General features: G+C 45.0%; 1 protein-coding gene across 1 annotated transcript; it reads left to right on the top strand.

Annotated features, from left to right (window-relative positions):
- The first annotated feature begins 2,292 nt into the window (after positions 1-2,292).
- Positions 2,293-3,606, top strand: GJA8 (gap junction protein alpha 8). Its single transcript, XM_004380327.1, has one exon. It carries the CDS (start codon positions 2,293-2,295, stop codon positions 3,604-3,606), a length of 1,314 nt encoding a protein of 437 aa, XP_004380384.1.
- The last annotated feature ends 6,761 nt before the right edge of the window (positions 3,607-10,367 follow it).

The following is a 10,367-nucleotide window of genomic DNA, read 5'->3' as shown; positions in this document are numbered from 1 at the left end:
CAATATCATAAAACAATATGTGTACTAACTGTTTAATGAGAAACTATTTGTTCTGTAAACCTTCATCTAAAGTACAATAAAAAAAATTAAAAGAAAAAAAAACCCTATGGAGCACAGTTCTTCTCTGACATACATGGGGAGCCTTGAGTTATAATCGAAAGAAGAAAAAAAAAAACCTTAAATAAAACATATTCTGTCTTGATGTTGTTGTGTTATGCCATTGAGTTGATTCCCTCTCATGGCAACCCCATGTGTATCAGAGTAGAACTGTGCTCCGTAGGGTTTTCTTGGCTGTGCTCTTTATGGAAGCAGATCACTGGGACTTTTCTTCCATGGTGCCACTGGGTGGGTTTGAACCTCCAACCTTTAGGTTACCAGCCAAGCACAAACCCTTTGTGCCACCCATTCTATCTCACTAACTTGAAAAATACACCTCCATGCTGACCTGAAAGGTCGGGTTCTAATTTAATTTCTCAGACTCCCTAGAGTTCCGTGTGGAGTATGACAGCACAGGAAAAGTTGGCCACCAGACTCCCAGCTGCCTCCTACTCACCTACTTTTCCACCCCTGGCTCAGTCCCACACCACAAGGGTCTCATGTAGACACCCTGGCCTGTGCATCCAAGCTCCATCCACCCCTTCACTCACACACAAGTAGCACCCCGTGGCCACATTTCGGGCCTAAGTGTGTGCGCACTGGTGGTGTGGTACACCCTCGGTAGGATGCACCCAGGGAAGAGGCCCATGCAAGCCCTGGAAGTAGATTTGGGCAAGGAAGATCAGGCTTCTGGGTACCCAAGGGGGAAGGGGTGAGTTTCACAGGATCTATAGGATGAGGTATGGCTGGAGGAAGCCCAGAGCAGGATCATCAAGCATGGGATCTTGCCCGGGTATAAAGATAGTGCTGAGTAAACCCCACAACTCTAGAGATGTCCAGGCTGAAGGAATATCTGCCCTAGGTGGAGGTGAAAGTTCCAACCGTATCCTTCATAGGTAACCAGCTTGCACTGGATGAATGACCCAGTTTGCACACATCACCCCTGTCAATTCAATCCCATTTCCATTAGCCATTGCTGTGCTAGGGGCATTATATACTATCATGTTTAATGGTATTTTTTTTCTACAGATCAATTTTTGGCCCTATTGAAGCAGCCACATGTTACAGACCCTGAAATCTTTTCATTTTGTGGAACACTAGAAGTGTCCTAGTGACCTTCCTTACTCTGTAACATGATTCCTCCCCAAAACACCTGCTCAATTATTTTGAGGGTTAAAAAAGTAATTATAAAAATATACTGCCCTCCTTCTGTAAAGCTGTCGAGAAGGATTTCCAGATTTCAACCTGGAAAACAGAAATATAAATTAAGAGCACAGGAGCTGGAAAATTGTGAAGCTCTGATCACAAGCAGTGTATCTAAATGGTGTAGTGGAAAGAAACCAGCCTTTAGGATCAGGCAGACAGCACTGCTGTAATTTAGCTGTCTGATTTTAGACAATTTATTTGGCCTCTCTGAGTCTCAGTTTTCTCAAGTGCTAGGATCAAGTTAATTAACAAACACTTATTCAGCTCTTACTGTATGTGGGTACCGTGTCCGGCATTGAGTATATAGCAGTAAAAAAGACAGGTGCAACTTGACAGTAGCGGGTTTGAGTTTTTTGAGTCCCTACCTTCATGGAGATTACAGACTAGCAAGGTGAAGTGAAATGAAATAATATAATGCCAAAGGTCTGTCACAAAGCAGGTATTCAGTAAATGTTATTCTCTTCTACTTCCCTTTAAACACATGATCATTGTATATCTAGACACAGTCAAAAGTAAGATGGCTACAGCCAATTTCATATACACAAGAATTTTGTTGAAGACTCAAACACCCCTGGTATAAGGTATTTTTTCAGCATTATGTCTCAGTTTGTGGTCCTAATTTAAATCCATACAATCATGGGTTTCTATTTACGGTCAACGATGGATCCTTATTTTTATGGAGTTCAAGGAATTATACATATAGTGCCTCATTTATCCTTTCAGACCACTTCTGAAGTGAATTAGAACAGACATTACTATCAAATCCATTTTACAGATGAGGAAGCTAACAGACGCAGATTCTTTTGCACCTCTTTTGTCCCGTAGTCCTAGTCTGCACAGAGGAAACGCTTAATAGATGCTGTTTGCACCCTGACTGTTCTGGTAACTCAGAAAGGAGAGGTAACCCAAGAGTTAGGGAAAGGAGACTGAATCAAGACTGCACTGTGGCCGCTCAACTTTTGTCTTCTCCCTCTTCTAGGTGGGTGAGAAATGGGTGACTGGAGTTTCCTAGGGAACATCTTGGAGGAGGTGAATGAGCACTCCACAGTCATCGGCAGAGTCTGGCTCACCGTGCTGTTCATCTTCAGGATCCTCATCCTTGGCACGGCCGCAGAGTATGTGTGGGGGGATGAGCAGTCTGACTTCGTGTGCAACACCCAGCAGCCGGGCTGTGAGAACGTCTGCTACGACGAGGCCTTCCCCATCTCCCACATCCGCCTCTGGGTGCTGCAGATCATCTTCATCTCCACTCCCTCCCTGGTGTACGTGGGCCACGCTGTGCACCACGTCCGCATGGAGGAGAAGCGGAAGGAACGAGAGGCAGAGGAGCTGTGTCAGCAGCCCGGGGGCAACGGTGCTGAGAGGGGGCCCCTCGCCCCAGACCAGGGCAGCATCAAGAAAAGCAGCAGCAGCCGAAGCACCAAGAAGTTTCGACTGGAGGGGACCCTGCTGAGGACCTACATCTGCCACATCATCTTCAAGACCCTCTTTGAGGTGGGCTTCATCGTGGGCCACTACTTCCTGTACGGTTACCGGATCCTGCCCCTCTATCGCTGCAGCCGGTGGCCCTGCCCTAACATGGTGGACTGCTTCGTGTCACGGCCCACCGAGAAAACCATCTTCATTCTATTCATGTTGTCTGTGGCCTCCGTGTCCCTCTTCCTCAATATTATGGAGATGAGCCACCTGGGCCTGAAGAGGATCCGGTCGGCCTTCAAGAGGCATGTAGAACAGCCACTGGGGGAGATTCCTGAGAAACCTCTCCACTCTATTGCTGTCTCGTCCATCCAGAAAGCCAAAGGCTACCAGCTCCTGGAAGAAGAGAAAATCGTGTCCCACTATTTCCCTTTGACTGAGGTTGGGATGGTGGAGACCAGCCCACTATCTGCCAAGCCTTTCAGTCCGTTTGAGGAGAAGATCGGCACAGGACTCCTGGGGGGCTTGTCACAGGTTTACCAAGAGAAGCTGCCCTCCTACGCTCAGGTGGGAGCAGCGGAAGCGGAGGAGGAGGAGCAGCCTGTGGAGGAGGGAGCAGAACCGGAGGTGGAAGAGAAGAGGCAGGAAGCAGAGAGGTTGACCACAGATGAGCAGGAGGCAGTACTGGAGGAGGAGAAAATAGAGACCTTTAAAGTGGGGAAGGAGGGGGAGAAGGAAGACCTGCAGGCAGAAAAGGTATCAAAGCAAGGGCTGCCGGCTGAGAAGGCGCCTTCCCTGTGTGCAGAGGTGACCACAGATGAAACCAGACCGCTGAGCAGGCTGAGCAAAGCCAGCAGCCGGGCCAGGTCAGATGATCTAACAGTATGAAGTAGTGCCAAAGAAAGAAAGAAAAGAAAACACCCAAGCTAATTTAGGGGAAGGTGAAGTGAAAAGATGCCAGCATGATTTGAAAGTTCTGTCCCCTGCCCTAACTCCTACGCCTGGTTGAAAAGGCACTGCAGTAGAACAGTGCATGTAGTACAAGTAGGAAACTGCTTTTCCCTTAGAGAAGGGCTGCCGAGATAAACCCATTGTCCCATCAAAGTTTCCAATCTCATATGACCTCCCTGCTCCTCTACCCCAACAGCTATGAGTGATTCCCTTCTTTCATCCTCATTTCTCCATAAAAATCCTGATCCGAATTATGGGAGCCTCAGAGCCTTTCACCAGTCTTGCCTCAAGATCACTAACGCAGCCAGAAGCTATCATTTCCCTAGCAGATACCATGTGACCATATGTCAGGGGTCACAAACTCAGATGCCTACAGGATCCAGGCAGGTGTCTTAAATTGGTGAAGTAGCCCTGGTGACACAATAGTTAAGCGCTCACTTGCTAACCAAAAGGTTGGCAGTTTGAACCCACCCGACAGCTCTGCAGGAGAAAGATCTGGCAATCTGCTTCTGTAAAGATTACAGTGAAGAAAACCCTCTGGGGCAGTTCTGCTCTGTCACATGCGGTTGCTATGATTAGAAAATCGACTCTGTAGCACCTAATAACAACAATAGGCCTGTTGCAATGCAGTGGGGAGAGATGGACTGTGAAAAATGGGGAACGGGGTAGTTGCTGCTCAGTTCCAGGCAATTATTACCACACAGTGTTACCTGGCCATTTGATTTTTTTAGGAGAAGCCAAATTCCAAACATTTCTGTGAAATTTCCAAAATCTGTAATGTGTACAACTAAATTTTAAATATGCCATGTGGACAAAACAAAACCTGTGCAAACCAAATTTAACCTGTGGGGGCACTGATTTGCAATGTCATCTTACACTAATGAGCCCAGCTTTCCTATGAAATTGGTCTCATTCTCTGTAGTCTCATTTCACCGCTTGGGAATGCTCAGTTTAAATCACAGGAGAAGAGATACCCAGAGTTCTTACTGACCATTTTGGGGGATTCACTGTAGTCCCTGGGTTCTAAAGCAATTATAACCATTGTATTGGTAAAAATTCTGCCCTGGACACCATCAGAGAAAGAGAAGGCAAGACCCCAAGCCCTCCCCCTGTGAAATGTAAAGGCTTTGGGACCTTGTCATGGTTTTCTTTCCTACAGCCAAGAAAATCCTTTTATTTCCTCTCTTCTTTCAACATCAGTGCTCAGCCTAAAATCTGCACCTCCTTTCATCAGGGCCTGGGAGCAAGCCCAGTTCCTAGCCAGAGGACACCTACCCACAGGCCTATCCCAAGGAGGGTCAGTTCTCAGGCCTTTGCTCTGGTACCAGACATGTATGAGAAAGGCCATCAGAGTAACTCTATGGAGAGCTTCTTATAAAGTGGATGTCCAAACAGTCTGACTCCCAAAGTCCAGTTCCAGGCCAGGCTTCACCCTGGGAGGGACATAGAGCCTGAGGGAGCAAAAGAGATTTCGAAGCTCTCCTGTCCTGTATCCCCACCACCAACCCACTTCAAACATAGAGTTCAGTCAGGGGAAATCCTCAAGTACAAGTACATATTTCACACAGGGAACAATTTTGCCCAAAGTCAACCAATTCCCAGAGCAGAGGGAGAAAATGATAACCAAGATGGTTCATCTAAACCAAAGCTACGCTTCATAGGCCGCAGTAGCAAGGGTAGGATAGGAGGGGTAAAAACCAAGTTGACATGGCAGGGACCTGGACAGGAGATCACCAGGGAACCCAAAGCGATATCCAGAAAAACAGCTTTCATTTAATCATTACCCCAACCAGTACCAGCCCAAAGTATGTAAGTCCCTTCTGTTGCCCTCTCACTGGGTAAGAGGGAAGAAAAACCTTTATAAAGGACAACTCACTCTCCATATGCCTTAGATATTGCAGTTCCCAAAGCCTGAAAGAAAGTGGTAGTTAGCTGTCAGTAGGATTCCTGGGTGATGCAAATGATTAATGGACTCAGCTGCTAATGCAGAAGCTGGAGGTTTGAGTCTCACCCAGAGGTTCTTTGGAAGAAAAGCCAGGCAATCTACTTGCCAAAAAATCAGCTATTGAAAACTCTATGAGCACAGTTCTGCTCTGATACACATGGGGTCACCATCAGTTGGAATCAACTGGATAGCAACTGCGCTTTTTGGGCACCAAGGTGGCAGTAGAGGACATACTATAGTCTTTACTGCCTTGGAAGTTGTCCAGAGCAGACAGAGAATTCTGGAAGAGTTCCCCGGTAGGAAAAAGTGGATGGATCTGTTGTCTTTTTCTTCTAATTTTCTATCTGTGAAACAGGGTTAGTAAAAATGCAGCTAAGAAATACATTTATAACAAAATTTCTGGGGAAATCTCTGGCAAAGGAGAGAGGCATTTTTAGGATTGTGATCCTGGATTCTCCACATCCCTGTGTCAGAGCTAATAGTCACATGTTAAACTATTACAAAACAAATAAAACTAACTGAACTTCTCACCATCTTTCTTTTTTTATTTTGACCTGTCAGCCAAAGTAGGCTGCAAAGAAACTACTCTAGTTTCTGATTATTCTTCCTTTGGAGCTAAGGGACTGTGGGACAGGGGATTGGGACTGGGGAGGAGGACAGTGGTATGCTGGTAAATGTTTAACATTTAGCTCTCTCCAGCGTAAAGAAGCCCTAACTAGTAGTGTTTGCCAATTTCCTGGTGTAAATTCTCCCACCATTGCCAATATCAAGCTACCAACATAATATCATTGAACACAGAGTTGGGAAGAGATGCATAGTAGCATAGCATCATAAAATATTTCCACTATACAATAGATGTTTACCATAAAAAAAAAAAACACTTGTTGCTGTTGAGTCAATTCTGACTCATACGGACCCTATAGGACAGAGTAGAACTGCTCCACAGAGTTTCCTAGGCTGTAATCTTTACAGAGGCAGACTGCCACATCTTTCTTCCTCGGATCAGCTGGTGGGTTCGAATCGCCAGCCTTTCGGTTAGCAACCAAGTGCTTTAACCACTGCATCACCAGAGTAAATAACATCAAGAGCATAGATAATAACAAAATAATTAGCAATCGATGAGCTTTGAGTATTTAGTACCTTTATGTTTCTTTTTTTTTAAATTGTAATTCATGTAATTTAATTTTTAATAATATCTGGACTTAACAATCAGCTCACACAATTGCTGAAAATTTAGCAAATGACTTTAGTGAGCTAGTACAAGCTGGTTCCAGACATGTGGAGGGTGGGTGAGGAAGATCTTACTCAAAAAGAACATGAAAACTCCCTTGATCCATTGAGATTTGGTCAGTTTGTTTCCTCTCTTGCCCTACACAAACTTCAGGGAAACTCAAAAAGTATACTGATTTGGCTTATGGGAAAAGGCAAGAAAAAAAGGATTTGTCCTCTTCCATATCAATGAGAACTGTAGAAAAACTAAAAGTTGTTCACTACAGGTAAAAATAAATACAGTAAATCAATAGCTTAAAATTTGCCAAAAGCTTCTGCCTGGGATTTATCGTGTCATTTCCCTGCTTAAAATCCTTCAGTGGCTTGCCATTGCCTGCCCAATAAATTCTAAATTCCTAAATGTGGCTTGCAAAGCTCCTTATAACTGACTTCAACCCACCTAGCTAGGATGTCTGTTTTTGCCTGCCCAGAATCTATTCTTCCTTTTCTATAATAGCATCTCAGTTTTACCTAGGGGAACTATGCTCCCCTCATTAGATATAGTCTTGGTGACACTCTTAGTAATGCTTACGTGGTCAGGGGGCAGGTTTTTTAACCCAAATGAGCCAATCAGACAGTCTCTCCCTAGAATGTGAATCTTGAGTGGAGTCACAGAGAGACTGAAAAATGACTGGAGTTCATCTTGGCAGAAGCCCCGAAGAGACTCACTTTCTGCTACTTAGATTTTTGGGAGTGTAAAAATGACATGGGGGCGGTGTCTGACCTCCTTTAACTTCACAACGTGGGAGGAGAATCAAGATCAACAGCCGAGGGCTGGTTCCTATTAGGTGGAGGTCACACATGCTTCCTCTCTCCGCCATCTTTACCAATTCTGACACCAACCGTCCCTCCCATGACACTCTCTACTTCTCTGCTGGGTTCAATAATTCATTGCAATGGCTACACAGAACTCACAGACAATTTCTCACAATTATAGGGTTTATTAGGAAAGTAACGGTTACAATTCAGGCTCAGGAACAGTCAGGATACAGTTCTTTGATCAGGACAGCCTCTTCCCAGCCGTGCTCACAGGCACACCTCTCCCTGGCCCTAGGCCTCTGCTCAAAGGCACTCAGCTTTCTCTTCCATGGGCTGGGAAGCCCAACACACCCTCTCCTGCTGCCAGGTCTCTGCTGCCAGGTCTCTGCTGCCACGCTTCTCACCATCTTCAGGGTTACATCTCACTCTCTCTCGGTCTCCTGCTTCCAGGAGATTCTGAGCACAGGGATTCCAGGTCCAAAGGACATGCTGGCTCCTGGCTGTTCTTCTTTTGTGGTGGTGGGTTTCTCTCTTTCCCACCCCTGGGGTGGCTCATTTCAAGCCCAGCAGCACGGCAAAACTGGCCGATCCCTTTGGTGGGCCACGATTACCCTATCTCACAGTCATGCCGAATTACTTGGGTGGGAGTTACAAGACCCTGGTGAGAAAGGCCACACAAAAGCAATACATTGAACTGCAGGGAGATACTTTGTTCCTCTTTTTTCAGATTCCAGTTCTTCAGCCTTCCTTCAATTTGATAAGCTACTTCAGAGTTCCTTTTTTTTTTTTTTTTAAGTTAGCCACATCAGCTCTATTGCTTGCAGCCATGGCAGTAACACCAAGGTAGCAGTAGGACATGCTGGTATATGAGGCCCCTGACTGGTATACCACCTTTTCTAACCTTATCTCCCACATCCACCCACACATGCATGTGCCCTAGCCTCATGGAACCACTGGCTGGTCTCCAATATGGACAGGCCTGGAACATCGTGATGAATGAATGCCATGATGTTTCAGGACCCTGTACTCCTTCCTGCTTTTTATTCTATAGTCAGCTCCTTCTCATCCTTCAAGATTCAGCTCTGTGTCCCTTCTCTATGAAATTTCATAGGCAAGAATTAGTTGCTCTCTCCTTTGTGGTCCCTCAGCACTGCTGTCATAGCACTTGTCAACTTGCTTTATTTGCTTGCTTTTCTTCCATTTGACGGCCAACAACTGGGGCAGAGATTTTGTCTTACCTATCTCTGAATCTTCAGTACCTAATACTGGGTCTGGAATGTAATGACTCAGCAAACATTTAACAAATAAATGAATAAGTGCTGAGATCTCTCCCAGGGAAGGAAGGAGATCATTGATTAAGCACTTCCCAGCACGAGGGCAGGCTGATGCTACACAGGAAGATATCTGAGGAAGAGGTTCCCTGAAGATCCCAGGAGTTCCAGGACTTGAAAGCAAGCAGACTTGACTTTTCTTAAAAAAGGAAAGAAGAAAGTTTCCATATGAATTTCTCTGAACCCTACTGCAACCATGCCCCACATCCAACCTGATCTCACATCCTTTCTCCATCCTCCACTCTGACGTTCAACACATATCCTCCCATAAGCAGCCTGATTTCATCATCATTACCCAAATTGCCTGAAACACTATTTTTGTCCCACCTGTTAAATAGGAGTCCAGACACAAGTGGTTAGTTGATGAAGCAAAGAGGAAGGGGAAGAGAAGTATTCATTGGGTACCCAGACACTGTGCAGGTGACTTGAATGTGGTATGTTATCCTCTGTGTTGCTTCACTTTCCCACACCTTAGGCATGCTGAACTTTATCCTTCTGCAAACAAGACCTGTATTTCACACACACAGGCCTTTGCTCATAAGACTCTACTTCCCTGTGCCTGCAGGAAGTTGGACTAGATGACTTCTGTTGTTGTTAGGTGCCGTAGGCTTGATTTCGACTCATAGCGTCCCCATGTGACAAAGCACAACTGCCCCATAGGGCTTTCTAGGCTGTATTTTTTATGGGAGCAGATCACCATGTCTTCCTATTGTGGAGCCTCTGGGTGGGTTCAAACAGCCAAACTTTCAGTTAGCAGCCAAGCACTTAACCGTTGCACCCCCAGGGCAACTTAGATGACCCCTTAAGGACCCTTATATTTCAACTTCATATAGTTCTTTTTTTTTTCATAAAGAAATCCAAGGACAGTTGATGTCAAAATTTCTGACTTATTTTATGTAGATTAATTTGGCGTCCTCAGAAATTATAGGGGTTTTTTGCTAATTTTATGGCATACATACACCATGGTGAGCTATATACAGGAGTCCAAGTAAACTGTGGCAGTATAAAAAATTTTTCAGAACCCAGGAAAAATTTTCTAATCTAGTAGTATTACATCTTAAAAATGTGAATAACCCTGAAAGAGATTATACAGTACTTAAAGATTTCAAAAAGTGGCTAGAGAAGACAAAGTAAAGTATTATAATGACATATGCAAAGACCTGGAGGTAAAAAACCAAAAGGGAAAAACACGCTCAGCATTTCTCAAGCAGAAAGAACTGAAGAAAAAAATTCAAGCCTCAAGTTGCAATACTGAAGGATTCTACAGGGAAAATATTAAACAACGCAGGAAGCATCAAAAGAAGATGGAAGGACTACACGGAGTCACTATACCAAAAAGACTTGGTCGACGATCAACCATTTCAGGAGGTAGCATATGACCAGGAACCGATGGT

This window comes from Trichechus manatus, unplaced genomic scaffold (assembly GCF_000243295.1).
Source record: "Trichechus manatus latirostris isolate Lorelei unplaced genomic scaffold, TriManLat1.0 scaffold00073, whole genome shotgun sequence".
NCBI classification, from domain to species: Eukaryota; Metazoa; Chordata; class Mammalia; order Sirenia; family Trichechidae; genus Trichechus; species Trichechus manatus.
The sequence above is the reverse complement of the archived record's forward strand: the minus strand, read 5'-3'. Positions and strand labels throughout refer to the sequence as shown.

Excerpts from the sequence above, each read along its gene's own strand:
- GJA8 (XM_004380327.1), top strand. The coding sequence starts at position 2,293 with ATGGGTGACTGGAGTTTCCTAGGGAACATCTTGGAGGAGGTGAATGAG.